We start from the raw sequence: 17,422 nt of genomic DNA on the forward strand, positions 1-17,422 counted from the left end.
GATAATTATTGTGGTAATGAAATGTGAAATGTCGTATGGCTTTTAGTGCCGGGAGTGTCCGAGGACAAGTTCGACTCGCCACGTGCAGGTCTTTCTATTTGACTCCTGTAGGCGACCTGCGCGTCGTGATGAGGATGAAATGATGATGAAGACAACACATACACCCAGCCCCTGTGCCATTGGAATTAACCAATTAAGGTTAAAATCCCCGACCCGGCCGGGAATCGAATCCGGGACCCTCTGAACCGAAGGCCAGTACACTGACCGTTCAGCCAACGAGTCGGACATTATTGTGGTGATTGTTTTATAATGTGCATAAGCCACGTGAACGTTGATCTGAGGGATAGTTAAAATAACAAAGGAAATGAAAAGGAAAATAATAATAATAATAAGAAGAAGAAGAATAGGAGATAGAGAGAAATAAATTCCCCGTAATGCGTTTTCAGTGATTTTTAAACCGTATATTGTCCATATGTTTATATAGAGCAAGCGGTAAAGGAAATCAAAGCGGAATTTGGAAAGTGAATCACAATCCAAGGGAATTTTGCCGACGATATTATTTTATCTCAGTCTACAGAAGATCTGGAGAAACTGCTGAAAGGTACGGACACAGTATAGGGTAAGGATGACGAGCCAATGCCATGATTTTCTTGGCACAGCACATGCACATATTAACGTTTTTATGTACGTCTTGTACTATAGACTATACATGTCTCGTGCATTGTGTAGTCATAGTGCTCCATGTTTAAGAAATAAATACCGGAAATCTAAATTCTAGTTCTATTCAGACGTGCATTATGGCAACACTGATAGGTCGGGAACTCAAGTGAGATAAATGTCAGATGCGGCCGGCGAGCCATTCACTCACCCACATCAGTCAATTAGAGAAGTTCGGCTTGTGTGTGGTTGTCAGCATCACGTAATCATCCTTAGTGAGTAACTGCTTATTGCTTCGAATTTTGTAAGACAAATAGTTGCCCAGGGATTATCCCAATTTCGAGATTTGGAGAAACTATCGCACTTTACTTTAAAACCTCATATTGCACAAATGAATGATATTAAGGTCATTTTCTTGAATGGTTAGAAATGACAGTTTAGAAATGGAGTTGACTGGATTTCAAGAAAGCAGTACATGATTGAACAAATTCGTACAACTTGGTGAAGCAATTGGTGAAAATCGAGTGTGCCATTGATGTTGAATACTCTGTCCAGAAGCCGGAGAGCTTAATATTTGAACAGTGCAACAGCATGCCAAAATAATATTTTCGGCCATGAAGAAACTTGCGATAGCGCTAGTTACTTTCTTTGAATCACCACAAGCCTGCGAGCAGATGTTTTCTACAATGAACGTTGTGAAATCAACAGTTAGAAACCGTCTTGGTTCAGATCTACAAAGGCCACTAGGATAGTTTTTGCAATGTGAGCGAATGCGTTAGACTTTTTCAAAATAATTTCCACCACACTCAACACACTTCTCCATACGTCCAAACCAGACACTGATCCAACTCTGCCCCTTTTCTTCGCTTTCATTTTCATACTCTTGATCCCATGCTGCCAGAAGCTCTTCGTCGGATGCAAAACGCCGCCCTTTCAGCTTCATCTTCACTTCTGGGAAGAGTCCGAAGTCACATGGGGCAAGATCAGGACTGTATGGAGGGTGGTCAAGCACAGTCAACCCTCATCTGGCAAGAAAATCCATTGTTACATTAGCACGATGTGCTGGAGCATTGTCGTGATGCAAGAGTCAAGTGTTGAGCCGTGACCTTGGACGGAGCTGCTTGAGAGCCTGGGTGACCTGAGGCAGACTTGTTTCACTGTACCACTTCGCAGTAACTGTCCTTTGTGTTTCTAACACAACCCAATTAAGGATTCCCCGTTTAGTGAAGAATACTGCAATCATCCTTTTCTTCACTGACCTTGACTTTCGCACAGTCACAGGAGTACCCTCACCTTCAAACAGCCACACCATGTTCTGGGATTTTGTTGGGACTTCGTAATAATAAAGCCAAGTTTCGTCACCTGTAACGATGCTATTGATGTTACGCGAAGTCCCATTTTCAAACTGGTTTAGCATTTTTCGGTACCATTTCACTCGATGTGCCCTTTGTTCATCTGAAAGTGAATGGGGCACCCGAAGGGAACAAACCTTTCTAACTTGGAGATGGTCGTAGAAATGAATGAATAGCTGGTGCAGGGATATGGAGGGTCTCTTCTACCTGCCGATATGCCAACCGCCTCTCTTGCTGCAAAATTTTCCTCACAGCTTCAATGTTTTCCTCAGTCACTGATTCAGACGGTCGCCCGGAACGAGGATCGTCCTCAACCCCAAAATTTCCCCTCTGGAACTCTTTGTACCAGCGGAAAATTGTTGTCCGGTGTGGAGAGTCTTTCCCCAGCACAGGAGTCATTTCCTCCAGGCACTGGTCAACAGTTAATCCACGAGCAAAATTGTAGCGGATAATTGCGCGATATTCACCTTTAGACCACACTGACATCTTAGCTTGCTTTCAATCCCACTGCTTGGTAACAACAGGTGTGAAGGTCGCGCCTTGCTGTCTTCTAGACCGGTTTTCACCCCTCTTTTCATCCCTCGCCATAACAGGGGTGTCCAGCCAACCGTTTTTGCGTATTGCAAAACTGTCCTAGTGTCCTTTGTAAGTACTTGTCGTGTGTTACTGAAGACAACATGTTACGGAACTAACATAAATGGCATGGCTACTAAGTATTTTTACGGTATTAGTCAAAATACCACCACGAAAAATGCAATCAAACGTATTACTTTCAATGTATATATGTATATGAAATAACGTATGAAACATAATTTGGAATTAGGGATGGAAGACGGTGTTTGTGGTGATGGGGGAGGGGGTGTATAGCCGTTACCAACGAAAATAACAAGTGACACAGTAGGCAGTTGAGGATAATAAAGCACATTTAAAATAGCACATAATTTGGAAAAGTTTCGCCATCCCTGGTCTAGGGGCAGGAGTGCAAGATGAAAGTAAATAAATCCAAAACAAAGTCAGGTAACGGAGGTAATATTAGATTAGAAAATGAAGTGTTAAAGGAAGATGAATATTGTTACTTGGGTAATAGAATAATTAACAATGGCATGAGTAAAGGTGACATAAAATGCAGACCAGCTCAAGCAAGGAAGAGCTTACTTAGGAAAAGAAATGTGTTCACTTTGAACCTTGATATCAGAATTAGAAGGATTTTTGAAGACTTCCATCTGCAGCGTGGCATTGTTTGGAAGTTAAACATGGACAATATCCAGTTCAGAAAAAACAGGTGCTTTCGAAATGTGGGACGCAGAAGAGTGCTGAAGGTGAAATGGGTACAGTAGATCGAACCACGAATGAAGAGATACTTAACTGACTTGACGAGAGGAGAACGATTTGGCGAAATTTGGCCAGAAGAGATAGAATGACCGATTGAGTTGGCTGTGCGGTTAGGGTCGCGCAGTTGTCAACTTGCATTCTGGAGATATCCGGTTCGAAACCCCCTGTCGTCAGCCCTGAAGATGGTTTTCCGTGGTTTCACATTTTCCCACCAGGCAAATGCTGGGGCTGTACCTTAACTAAGGCCACGGTCGCTTCCTTACCATTCCTAGCACTTTCCTAGCCCATTGTGTTGGTGCGACGTAAAGCAAATTGTGGGAGAGATATAATGATAGGACACACATTAAGACACTCTGGACTTATTCAGTTAGTATTTGAGGGAATTGTAGGTGGTCAGAACGGAAGGGTTAGACCAGGGTATGAATATGACAAACAGATTAGAGTAGTAGCTCTGGACTCCTCTTCGTCAGCTAAGTTTACAGTTTGAAGAGGCTCAACTTTAGCACTAGCGGCCCCCGATAACAATTGACTAACTCTATTCGACATTTCAGACAGGTATTACAATAGATTACTCGCTTCCTTAGCATGTTCATCATTCAGTTTTAGAGACAATAGGTCCCTAGCCCTATTGTAGAAATGAAATATTCTAGCCTGAACTCTTTTAAGTTGATTAGCAGAAGGGTCACTTACTTGAAACAAACTAACTACAGAAGCTAGCTTGGTAGTATTATCAGTGATCGTGGACAAAGCCTCATCGATGTCCTTCTCCCCAAATACCGGGATACAAATAGGAAGTTCCAAGGATTCCTTAAGTTCGGCAATATCTGCCACAACCTTGCCGCCAGATTGGACCTTTCCAATTAGAAGTTCATAAATCAAATCTTCCTTGTGCAAGTACATGGGTGCGAGGACTTCGCGAGTGATAGATAATCGAACGGATTTTTAAAATTTCCAGCAACCAAGAAAACTTTTAGAGTTGATTTCTATTAGTAGCTGTGCAAAGTGGCTTTATCTAGATCCATTCAACCACGCTCTGCTACCAATTGTTAAGAGGATATCATTGTGGACAGGGGAGAAGGAAGGTGCGGGCATGAATGGGTCTATATGAGGCAACCTGAAAATTAATTTAAAACTTTGAAAGCAAAACTATATTTTTTTCTGGTAGTTCTTTTTGTTCAGACACTAAATTTTAACAAAACAAGTCGCTCAGCGAGAGAACAAGATTTGAGGTACAGAAATAGCTCGTTAGCTTAGGTACAAAGTTGAAGAAATCAGAAAAATCAACAAAATTGCCAATTAACAATCTGAGCTTAAAGGTCCCAATTTTACGAATGTTACTTTAGCAGTATCGCTCTATCCACTCAATAGTTAAGGAGACAGATCTCCCAATTTCATTTACAGATCATTCATAATGTACAATCTTCCAAGAGCACCCTTTGCTCCACAAAATTATCCAGGAAACCACAACGTTACCGGCTTCCAAAAGGCACCATTCAATATTTCCACTAACACATGTACATGAATAGAAATAGCATCTATGCTCTATGAATTCATAAAGGAGACTGCGCTCCAAAAATTACACCCTTGCAGCCTTCTCAACGCAACCTTCAACTTTTACATTTATAACCAGAGCATTTTTGCTCAGTACAATTTACACTTTCCAGGCCTCTCCAGGAACAACCTACATTTAACAAGACCGTATTAGCTGTCTTCTAGGCTCAACAGTTCGAATATTTACACAAAAGAAATGATACGGGGGTATCGAGTACTCATTCTACCGGGCCTTTGTGGAAAACTACAGGTTAAAGTTACTGGCCCAAAAATATTAAAAAAAACCGGACGAGTTAGCCGTGCGGTTAGAGGCGCGTAGCTGTGAGCTTGCATCTGGGAGATAGTGGGTTCGAGCCCCATTATCGGCAGCCCTGAAGGTGGTTTTCCGTGGTTTCCCATTTTCACACCAGGCAAATGCTGGGGTTGTACTTTAATTAAGGCTACGGCCGCTTCCTTCCCATTACTAGGCCATTCCTATTCCATCGTCGCCATAAAACCTATCTGTGTGGGCGCGACGTAAAGCAAATAACAAAAAAAGTTCAAAATGAGATGGAAGCTGACACTTGCACTCCTTGAAATTTGCAATTAAAAGAGTAAAACCCTATTTGGCTTTTTGGCCCGAAGTTACAGAGGCTAAGCCTAAAATACCCAGACGACTAACCACAGAGAAAATTTAAATTACGACGATTTCAAATTGAAACAGGTTACGAAACCATAGTCACCTCAAAATCAAGTTGATAGGGAACGCGAGAGGGTAACACACTCACTATTCCCGGATTTCAGCTAAGTTCTATTGACTTGTTTGAAATTTACTTTAGAAGTAGGAATTTACATTTTAGGAAATTTAAAGTTACATCATTAAAGATTGGAAACCTTCCCTTCGAGCTAGCTTTCAGATGCTGTCACCTAGTTATATATAGGCTGCCATTACCTTAAACTGATGGAGTACTCGATGTTGGGCGAGACGCCCCCGCCTCCTCTATTACCACACACTCAATAGACTGCACGATCAGGAAGACTAGGTGGCTCGAAAAAGTGCAAGCATTTATACCCGAAAGGAAGGTTCTAGAGAGCTCGGGGCTAAGGCCTGACATACCTCCAAATTTTATTGGATAATCAAATAGGTACAAGAAAACGATTATTGGTTGAAAATTAAATACATAAAATTTTCTATCGGCCAACATTTCAAGTTTATGGGAAGAGACAGAAGTGTAGCAAACTGTAATACACCAAAAACAAAGTATAATCAAGTCAATTCAAGAAACCTAAGAATATAAAATTACTTAACCATTTTAATAGTTCCTCTTTACGCCAGAGGGCATGGTATGAGTTTTTTTTTTTTTTTTTTTTGTAGAGACATCCGTAAAAATAAGACCAAACTTCTTGCATATGTTGTTGCAAACTTCGTACGGTATACCAGATGGTATTCCGCAAGGCGCTCCATTTGAAGGAACGGGGTGGGTGTACCTCCCGGTATAATTATATTATAATTTTGTACAAACAAGATGCATGCTCCGGTAAAAGTATGAATTGAGATATCGTCTGAAAGATTTCTGTTTTATACTTTAATGAAAGGCCCTTTCATAGTGCCTGATTACGGGAAAGTTTTCCTTTCAATTACTTGAGATCGAAGGAGCTCCGAAACAAACTATTTCAAGGGACTTTTACCTCAATGTACACATTACTACTAAATTTCATCGAGAAATGAAAAAAAAATCGCAGTGTTCTCTCGTTATGTTTTTCAGCGCTTCTTCCGGGACGGGGTGTACTTCTGCATGAACTGCTGTCAACTTACACAGGTGACAATGTATTAAACACGACCAAACCTTGGTGTAGATAAGAGATAGACAGGTGGACAACTTACAGAGTAAATTATGTATACAAAAATGAGAATAGCCCATTTCCTTTCAAAAGTTTGATTAATTTGGGCAGGTGGTCATATTCTAGAGCCGATCGCGCGGTGTAGGGGTAGGGTGCCTGCCTCTTACTAGGGTACGATTCCCGCCTAGGTCAGGGATTTTTACCAGGGTCTGGGGGCTGGTTCGAGATCCACTAAGCCTAAGTGATTACGATTGAGGAGATATCTGACGGTGAGATGGCGGCCCCGGTCTAGGAAGCCAAGAATAACGGCCGAGAGGATTCGTCTTGCTGACCACACGACACCTCATGATCTGTAGGCCTTCTGGCCGGTTTGGTTTGGTCATATTCTAGACGTGATTAATTGCATGGGGTTCATTTTCTTTAGTATTTACCATTGTGGACAACAATGAAACAAAATACGTTTAGATTATTTAACCCTATAAAAGGTGGCCCTATGGTCTAGGTGTAGCAAACATGCTTCTTACTGGGTGGTCATTGATTCGATTCTCGGCCATGTCACCTGGATGTGAAGGTTCGTTCGAGATACACTCAGTCTACATGAGACCATTTGAGGAGCTATCTGACGGTGAAAGAGCAGTCCAGGCCTTGAAAAAACAAAAATAGCGGCCTAGAGAATTAATCGCGAGTAGTAAGCCAATGTGTGTTCTAGATCACTGCGTCAGCATTCTTTATGCTGAGTCAGCACACGAGGTCATTGACCCCTAGTAGTATACCCATGGGGATTCGGAACCCGAGGTCATTGATCCCAAGTATAGTAGTAGTGCAATGGGGATTTTGCTTAAGAGAGCGTGCCTAAACTCACAGACGGCATTTTGGAGGGTATTACCCTTAATTTTTATGAGCAGATGCCTTTCCCGACGCCATCTTGGAGGGGGCCTGTCCTCACAGGGCTTAGTTTTACGGACAGATACCCTTCCCGACGCCAATAGTTGCTATCTTGGAGGGGCATAACCTCACTTTTATGGCCAGATGCCCTTCGCGAGGCCAAGGGTGTAGTTTAACGGCCATATGCCCTTCCCGACGCCATCCTGGAGGGGCCTAACCTTACAGGGCCTAGTTTTACGGCCAGATGCCCTTCCCGACGCCATCTTGGACGGGCCTAACCTTACAGGGCCTAGTTTTACGGCCAGATGCCCTTCCAGATGCCATCTTGGAGGTTCCTAACCTCGGAGTACATAGTTCTACGGACAGATGCCTTTCCCAACGCCATCTTAGATAAGTCTTGTTTTACGGTCAGATCTTGCCTTATGCCCTTCCCGACACTGTCTTGGAGGCTTTATATCTCCATCCGACGGACAAATAACTGTGATCACTCCTGCTCTTCCTTCTGTAAAACGCATCTGTACTTAATTGTGCACTTTTGTCATCTTGAGGTCTGCTCAATGCTTTACGTCCCCATCCGACTGATAAATGCTCTCGTCCTCACCGTCTGGCACCAGTTTTACTGATAGATGCCCTTCCCTCCTCCTCATCGTCTTCCCTCCTTATCTGGCCCAGTTTTACGGATATATGTCCTTCCCTCCTCCTCATTTGGCCAAGTTTTATGGACAGATGCCCATCCCTCGTCCTCCTACTCCTGGTCTGGCCCAGTTTTACGATCATATACCCTTCTCTCCTCCTCATCTGACGCATTATCTATCCTCCCTTGGCCCAACTCTTGTAGGACACTATTTCCGAGATGGTGGGGGCGTCTAGTAGAGTAAAGCTCCTCCAGTTTTGGGTAAAATATGATTTGACATGAGTTCAAATTTGTGATATCGTAACAGTAACATTTTGAAGCTAATTGTTTGTAAGCCGATCAGGACGTTAGTAGGTAGAAAAACTGCCATTAACACCACTGCGAGTGTTGTAGCCCCGTCTGACCGAAGTGTAGCAAGTTTCTCTACGCTGCATTTTTTGCATGTTTTACATACATAACCAATATATTAACAAATAAAGCAGATCATATTGTGACATATTCAATATGTGAATGAAAATATAAAAAACTAATTGATGAAATATGGTCACTATTTGTGATTTTGTATCATGCATTTACATATTTTAAAAATAAAGCAGATAAATATGATAAAAATATAGAGAATATTATATTTCTCATATTACTACATCTTCAATATATGTGTTAATGGCTTTTTGTTACACAATATACTTACATTTGACGTTTTTCCGGAGAAGACGAGGTGAGGGAACTCATCCGCCCTGCAGATGTTCTTCTACATACTAGACAGTTGTGTTTACATACCAGGGACAAACCTCGTCATGCAAAATGCTGGGCGGATGTAACTCACTGCCCAACTATTATTATTGTTATTATTATGATTGGGTGACTTCGTGATGAATAGACAGCGTTGTGGGCAGCGGTTCAAGCGTTCCCAGGTTCGATTCCAAGCCGTCACAACCGTCAGAGCGTCTCACTCCGGTTATTACTATTATTATTATTATTATTATTATTATTATTAGTTTATCCGTGGTTTCCTGCTTCTCCTCTAGGCAAATCCCGGGATGGTACCTAACTTAAGACCACGGCCTTCTACCTCTTTACGCCCAGGATCGATTCCCGGACACATTCGAGCTGAGCAATGCTGAGGGCTAGTTCGCGTCTCGTGTTCACCTAACGTAAGGCCACGGCCTGGTAATTCTAGAGGCACGGCTTCGATTCCCGGACAGGCATTTGAGCTGCGCAGTGCTATCGATGACACAGGTACACAATAATGTAGTCCGTCGGATGTTGACGTAAAGCCTTGAGCAGACCTCTCGATGCTAATCGACAAGGGAGCCCTCCAAAATGGTGACGGGAAGGGGGCATCTGATCGTATAACTGGGCTCAGCATGGCGACTGTGTAGTTAGGCCCCTCCAAAACAGCGACTTGGGAACATCTGACCATAACACAGGGCTTGGTGTAGTTAGGCCCCTCCAAAAAAGCGACGGGAGGGGATTAAGGAACAAAAATTGTTTTTTTATAATGTGACTATAAATAAGGTAAGTACAATGTGATTAAATACTATAATGCATTCGTAAAGGTGATGAGACAATTATGCACACTGCGTGTCAATTTTTGAAAAACGAAGCTTATGTTTCATACCCAGCTCGGTTAATTTCCTGTACATGTGGCATACCGTTAGCTATCTGCATGAAATATGTGAGATTAGGTGAAGGGAATGATCTAAGCACAAGATCTTACTGTCTGTTGGATGGTTAAAGCCTTGTCCTGACCTGTTGTTGCTTTCGTTATGTGGTGGCTATATTTCGATCCGCCTCCTCGAAGCAACCCACTGTCGGCAGCCCTGATGATGGTTTTCTATGGTTTCCCATTTTCACACCAGGTATATGTTGGCGTTGTACCTTAATTAAGGCCACTGCCACTTCGTTCCTACTCCGAGGCCTTTCCTATCCCATCGTCGCTATAAGACCTCTCTGTGTCGGTGCGACGTAAAGCAATTTCTAAATAATAATAATAATAATAATAATAATAATAATAATAATAATAATAATAATAATAATAATGGCATGTAGCCTTCGGAAAGGCCAGGTGCAGGTATTTTCATTTGACACCCGCAGTCAACCTGCGCGTCGTGGTGAGGATAAAATGATGATGTCCCCTCTCAAATGGCGATGGGAAGGGCATCTGATCGTAAAACTGGGCCCTGTGTAGTTAGGCCCTTCGAAGATGACATCGGGAAGGGAATCCAGCCATAAAACTAGGTTAGGCCGTATGTGCTCGCTCTGGTGGGTGGATGAAAATGGCGACGAGAAGGTCATCTGACTAACACTGTGCCTTGTATATTTAAGCCCCTCCAAAATGGCGCCGGGAAGGGCACCTGGCCGTAAAAGTGAGGTTAGACCTCCAAGATGGCGTCTGTGAGGCTAGGATTGCTCTCTTATGCAAAATCCCCATTGCATTACTATTATCCTAGGGGTCAATGACCTCGGGTGCTGACTCAGCACAAAAATGCCGACGCGGTGATCTACAACATACATTGCCCTACTACTATCGTGATGACCACGTGTCATCCCGTAATCTGAAAGCCTTCAGGCTGAGCAGCGTTTGCTTGGTAGGGTAAGGCCCATTAAGGCTGTATTGCCATAGGGTTTAGTAATTTCTCTTTCCTTACCTGTTTAATAGTATGTGAATCGATCAATCAAACAATCATCACTCACCTCAATTAAGAGCTGTCGCTCAGGTTGCTATTCCTGATCTCATTGTGCATATCCTTCAAATGATAGACAGTTTCTTTGTTTAACATTAATGATTTAAGGAAAAGGACATTATATCGTCCCTGTTTTGCCAAAACGGCGAATGTGACAATGATATTCCTATCTATTATTTCCCTTAAGGGTGGTCACGCCTTCCTGCCATATATGGATATGCATTTCATCAGAACAATTTTCGTTGAGTTCATTTTTCTATGCGTTTGTGTAATGGAAAATGAATCTTAAGTATATCACACTCTAGGAGTGGGTAATGCCATGCAAACATACATTCCTTCAGTATGGTACAGTAAAGTTCATTTTCGTTTACACACGCTCATAGGAAAATGAAAGAGAAATAATGGAAAGGGAAATAATGGATAGGAAGAGCATTGTCACATTCGCCGTTTTGGCAAAACAGGGACGATATACTAGGAAAAGAAAAGTACACAATTATAAAATAAAAAAAAGGATGTTTAATACTTTTTATTTCTTCTAATCCGAAAAATTCCAACGCAAACAATTTTTTCAACTTCAACACAAACAATAAACCACCAGCTCTCATTTAATTTCTAACACATATGAACATTATTGCATCTATGAGGAGACTAAGGTCAACAGTGTATTATACACGTATATAATCAAATATATTTGTTATATTGTAGCCTATGATAAAATGGGTGGGGTATCCTGTTCACCGGGCGAGTTGGCGTGCGGTTAGGAGCGCCCAGCTGTGAGCTCGCATCCGGGAGATAGTGGGTTCGAACCCCACTGTCGAAAGCCCTGAAGATGGTTTTCCGTGGTTTCCCATTTTCACACCAGGAAAATGCTGGGGCTGTACCTTAATTAAAGCCACGGCCGCTTCCTTCCCTTTTCTAGGCCTTTCCCGTCCCATCGTCACCATAAAACCGAGGCAGGTAATCACGCTAACCACTACACCACAGAGGCGTACAACTTAAAAGTTATTTGAATAAATAGAATCCATGGGGGAGGGGGTATCTGCCCAAAAATGAGTAAATATTGAAAAAATTAAAAAAATCCAATGATAATTAATTAAATTTATTTCTTTTTGTCCTTACGGAGTAATCAGTTGGCTGAAACTTTGCAGCTTCCCTAGTATTATGGCAGCTATCCTAATTAGATTTTATCTTTCTCTCTAACAACTTCCTCTTACCCTTTACTTCTGGATACATATTAATTTATATGCATTACGTTCCTACCATTCTCCACTATGTCTACAATTCTCCTGCCTTCACGACACGCACTTTATTATTTTCCGCAAGTCCAGGTTTCACTCCCATAGGAGACTGTACTCCAATGAAACAATTCTGAAAACGACTTCCTAATCTCTATACAGATACGCTTACTAGATGAATACAAAATTATAGTAAAAGTACTGAATTTCTTTATATCTTGGCAACTGGGCGAGTTGGACGTGCAGTTAGGAGCACGCAGCTGTGAGCTTGCATTCGGGAGGTAGAGGGTTCGAATCCCACTGGCGGCACCATTGGGGATGATTATCCGTGGTTTCCCATTTTCACACCAGGCAAATGCTGGGGCTGTGCCTTAATTAAGGCCACGGCCGCTTCCTTTCCTACTCCTAGGCCTTTCTTGTCCCATCGTCACCATAAGACCTACCTGTGTCGGTGCGTCGTAAAGCCAGTTGAGAAAAGAATATCTCCTGCCTTGCTTTTAAAACACTTACTAATCGGGAGATAGTGGGTTCGAGTCCCACTGTCGGCAGCCTTGAAGATGGTTTTCCGTGGTGTCCCATTTTCACACCAGGCAAATGCCGGGGCTGTACCATAATTAAGGCCACGGCCGCTTCCTTCCAACTCCTAGGCCTTTCCTATCCCATCGTCGCCATAAGACCTATCTGTGTCAGTGCGACGTGAAGCAAATAGCAAAAAAACCAAAAAAAAACACTTACTCTCTTCTTCAGTTCCACCATGCTCCTGTTTTCAGCTGTAATAATACTTCCAAGGTAGCAAAACTGTTTTACATCATTTTTGACACCGTCAGTCTTTATTTTGGTAATGCTATCATTAGTGTACTGGCCTTAGTTTAGTTTTATTCTCTTCTAGTGATCAGCAACCTAAAGTAGGGAGTGGGGGTGTCAAAAGTAATATCCTTTTCTGATAAACGATGAGCTTTTATTAGTTTTTGAATAAGGGAATTTCTTGAGTCGAAATGCAAAGATCTGTAAAACTTTTATTAACAGCAACAATTTCGCCAGTCTATTTCTTGTGAGCCCTAAGCGGATAGTAGAGTTCAGTTGAATTAAGGTACTAACAATCAGGTTTCCGATGAGTTTACGTTGCTGCTTGTTTTCTGGGGGTGGCTCCCATCCAGAATCCTCCTTCAATACTCATCACAAAACTATCGCGAGTCAGCCGTAGAGGCAACGGTGTCTTCTCCACCACTGTCAGGTTGAAGTGCGACAAGATGTGAACCAGTGCCACTTTGGCTTCCAGCAGTGCAAAACGTTGACCTAGAACAGATAAAGAGTTAAAAATTATTTTCCGAGAACCACCCGACATTTTTCTTTCTATAGAAGGACCTATTTGTCAAACCAGTCAATGCTTACAATCAATGCTACAGATGGAAAGTGGTCTGGTATAATGATAGTTGTTGTTTTAAGGGATAAAAAAAAAGAATATTATCAGCCTCCTTTAATATTTTGGTTTTTATTGTTGCTTCTTGGTGAACAGCACCGAAAACCATATTTTCTGTTTTTGTTTGCTGTTCAACGTTCGGCTAGCAAGGCTGGGTTTTCAGTCATTCACGTTGGGACCAAGCTCGCTTATCCTTGTCAAAATAGATTTCAATATCCCATTGTCAATTACATAGTAACACAAGTCATTTGAGCTTTTGTAAAATAGAAAGGTGTGATTTCGAATCACAACAGATGACTACACAGTACCCAGTTACGTAAAGATAACATGGGACATTCCAGACTATATTTTGACTATCTGTTACTAGCCCAGGCCAAGGGTTGGAAGTGTAGGCCTCGCCCATACAAGCTACAGAGACATATGGGTGATGCGATGGTTCAGGTAATGTGCTTCCTGGTAGATTGAGGTGAAAGCTCTCAGCGGGGTGCCGGGTCCGACACAACACTTCGCCCCTACGTAGCCTGGACGAGCCGTGGTTTGGGAACAGGGCGATCCAAACCTAGGGGAATATCATGTTTGTGAACTCAGCCATGAGAATGCCAAGTGGGAAGCGCATGAGTAGATCTACTGAAGTTTGTACAAACCTGGCTAGATTCGGGCCAGGGGAAGACTGCTGGATGGGTAACTGAGGGGCGTGGTTCTTGCTACCTAGAGTCTGAGTTGCGGGACACAGACTTCTGGCTGGTTACTCATCACAGATGGTGAGGACGTTGTTCAGAACCCTATAAGGGGCCAAATTACTGCATCAAATTGTATCGGGAGGTACACCTCAACACCGTGCCTTTAAATGAAGCGCCTTGAAGAACGCTATCACAACATAAATCTTGAAACAACTGGTGCAAGAAGTTGGGACGTTGGTCAACAGAAATCACTACTAAAGTAAAAGAGTAATGTGTTATTTTAAGGTTTCTTAAACTGACTGGATTTCTTTTTTTTTTTGATGTAACAAAGTTGTCAAGATTTCGATCTCTTTCCGTCAACTTTAAAAGTAACCAATTAGAAATTTTGGGTATTTAGTTTTCAACCAATCATGGTTTCCTAGTACATACTTAATTAGCAAATAAAAAACTGGGGGGTGTCGGACATTAGTCTAGATCTCTCTCGAACCTCGTGTTCAATCTTCAGAGCAAATCGTGCACATTCAAGTTTGCTATAAACTGTAATATTTCCCTTTTTAAATGTAATTATCTATTATGTTCATCTATTTCGCCTACCCAGAGTGAGATATTGTTAGATCCTAGGTATCTACCTGAGGATCAGGCTGAAAGTATTAGAAGGTTGTGTCAGGCATTTCCTGATGTATTTTCAGATACACTTGGCGTCATGGACCTTATTGAATATAAGGTTGAACTAACAGATGCTATTCCAGTTAGGTTTACGCCTTATAGGCTGTCCCCACCTAAAATGAAGGCCCTTAAGGAAATCATCGATCAGATGTTAAGGGATGGTATAATTCGACCCTCAAAGTCGGCGTATTTATCGCCCATTTTTCTGGTGCCGAAACCGCAAGGTGGCTTCAGGCCTGTCATTGATTACAGAAGTTTCAACCGTAAGGTGGTGTTACAATCCGTGCCCTTTCCTGATCTCCACTCTTGTTTTTCATGGTTTCGAAAGGCCAAGTTCTTTACCATCCTTATCTTAATCAGGCATATAACCTGATACATTTAGCAGGAGAATAGAAACATCTAACGGCTTTCGCCACAGATTGGAACATGTATGAATACAACCGCGTGACTTTCGGGCTCCCCACGGGTGCACCTGTTCTTCCTAGAATACAAGTAGTCGTGTTTTCAGAAACCTTCGAAGACCACGTATATCAACTGAAGGATGTCCTCGGACACTCCCGGCACTAAAAGCCATACGCCATTTCATCAACTGAAGGAAGTTCTCAATCGCCTTCGGAAGGCTGGATTGACTGTTAAATTATCTAAGGTAGCTTTTTCTGAGCCTTGTATGTCGTTCTTAGGACACACTGTGTCGCCCGATGGTATTTCCATAGATCATTCCAGATCATAGGCTATCCGTGACTTCAAGCCTCCTAAGGACATCAAAGAAATCGCTAGATTCATGGGCATAGTGAATTCATTCAGGAAATGTATTCCTAACTTCGCTAACAGGGCGGCTCCCCTGAACCTACTGCGTAGGAAAGGAGTCAAGTTTGAATGGGGGCCGTCGCAGCAAGCCGCTTTTGAAGAACTCAAATTAGCTCTTTGTAATGCCCATGTATTGACTATGCCCGATTTCTCCAAGAAATTCATTGTCCAAACGGACGCCTCTTCATATGTTGTTCCTGTTGTTCTTCTTCAGGAAACGGAACTTGGAAGGCGGCCAATTGCCTATGCGTCTGGGACTTTATCGGCTCAAGAAGCCAAGTATTCTATCTATGAACTAGAGGGTATGACAGTATTGTTTGCCCTGGAGAAGTTCCGCCTTTATCTGGAACATGTCAGATTCGAATAAGAGACTGACAATCAAGCCTTAAGTTGGGTATTAGCTACGCGTCGCCGTACTGGACGTATCGCCCGTTGAGCTATCAGGATCTCAGCATTCCAATTTGAAGTGCGTCACATTAGAGTATCAGAAAATGTAATTGCTGATGGACTAAGCCGCATGTTTTCCAATGAAGTTGAGACCAGTGAACAGGAAGGTAGTTCTTTCCTTCTCACGCCCGTACCTTCGTGTATTAATTATAATCATTATAAAATATTAAAGCCATTTCTTGACAGTGCTGATGTAGTTATTTTATTATTAGTATAGATTATATACAGTTGTATCAGCACACACTTTATTAATACATAACCGGTTTTCGGACACTAAGGTACATCATCAGTGTTAAAATTTAAATTTAATTTCACATAAGTGTGTCGTCAAAATGAGTTTAAATGAGTTTACATTGTGGCCCTGTTGACATCAACTGTAAAAGTAAGAAACAGAAAACAAGTGTAAAATTATAAAATTAATACATAAAAACTTACAATGTTGTTGTAAAAGGTATGGACATACCATAGGAAAGGCTGGATTTTCCTCGTGCTCAGGCTGTTGGTCGAGTACTAACAAACGTTCAGCTTTAACTACGGAACCGCGCTGCAAGCACATGATGTTACGTCACCGCAAGGTTTAGTTGGAAGCACCTGATGTTACGTCAACTCAAGATTGTAAACAAGATGTTGCTTGCGACTGTTTCATTTAAAATTTTATCTGGTTCCCTTGTCTGCGCCAAAATTTTCTCAATGTTTTCACGTGTATTTAATTCAAATCCATAATTACCCTTAAAAATTAACTTCATGTCCTTTTCGATCCCTAAAAAGCTGTGGTTATTGTTGTAAATGTGTTCCGCAAAAGCTGAATATTTGTTGTACTTTATTGCCTTGAAATGTTCTTGATATCTTTGATATCTTTGATTTAAGGTTCGCCCAGTTCTTCCTATATAAAACATTTTACAGTCGTCACAAGTGAGCCTGTATACTCCCGAATTGGTATAAATGTCTTTTTTATTGACACCATGTGCATTATATATATGTTCGAACCAGAAATAAAATATCAGAAACGGTTATGTTTTAATAAATTGTGTGCTGATACGACTGTATATAATCTATAATAATAATAATAATAATAATAATAATAATAATAATAATAATAATAATAATAATAATAATAATAATAATAATAATAATAAAATTCGTGTATTAATGCTATTTTGACTGATGCCCCTATGTTATTTAGGGATATTGAGAAATATCAGCGTGCAGATCCAGTGATGGCTCCTAAAATGGAAACCCTCTCTTCTG

The 17,422-nt window shown here is 41.7% G+C and overlaps 1 protein-coding gene across 2 annotated transcripts in view; it reads right to left on the reverse strand.

The window, feature by feature from the left end:
• Positions 1 to 12,884: 12,884 nt before the first annotated feature.
• LOC136868863 (cytochrome P450 9e2) overlaps positions 12,885 to 17,422 on the reverse strand; it is an 81,384-nt gene continuing 76,846 nt past the window's right edge. For both annotated transcript variants that reach the window (XM_068225049.1, XM_068225048.1), the window contains exon 8: positions 12,885 to 13,450. In XM_068225049.1, coding sequence (XP_068081150.1) covers positions 13,272 to 13,450 — 179 coding nt within the window. In that variant the 3' untranslated portion in view covers positions 12,885 to 13,271. The remainder of the gene's footprint in view (positions 13,451 to 17,422) is intronic.

This window comes from Anabrus simplex, chromosome 1 (assembly GCF_040414725.1).
Source record: "Anabrus simplex isolate iqAnaSimp1 chromosome 1, ASM4041472v1, whole genome shotgun sequence".
Classification (NCBI taxonomy): domain Eukaryota; kingdom Metazoa; phylum Arthropoda; class Insecta; order Orthoptera; family Tettigoniidae; genus Anabrus; species Anabrus simplex.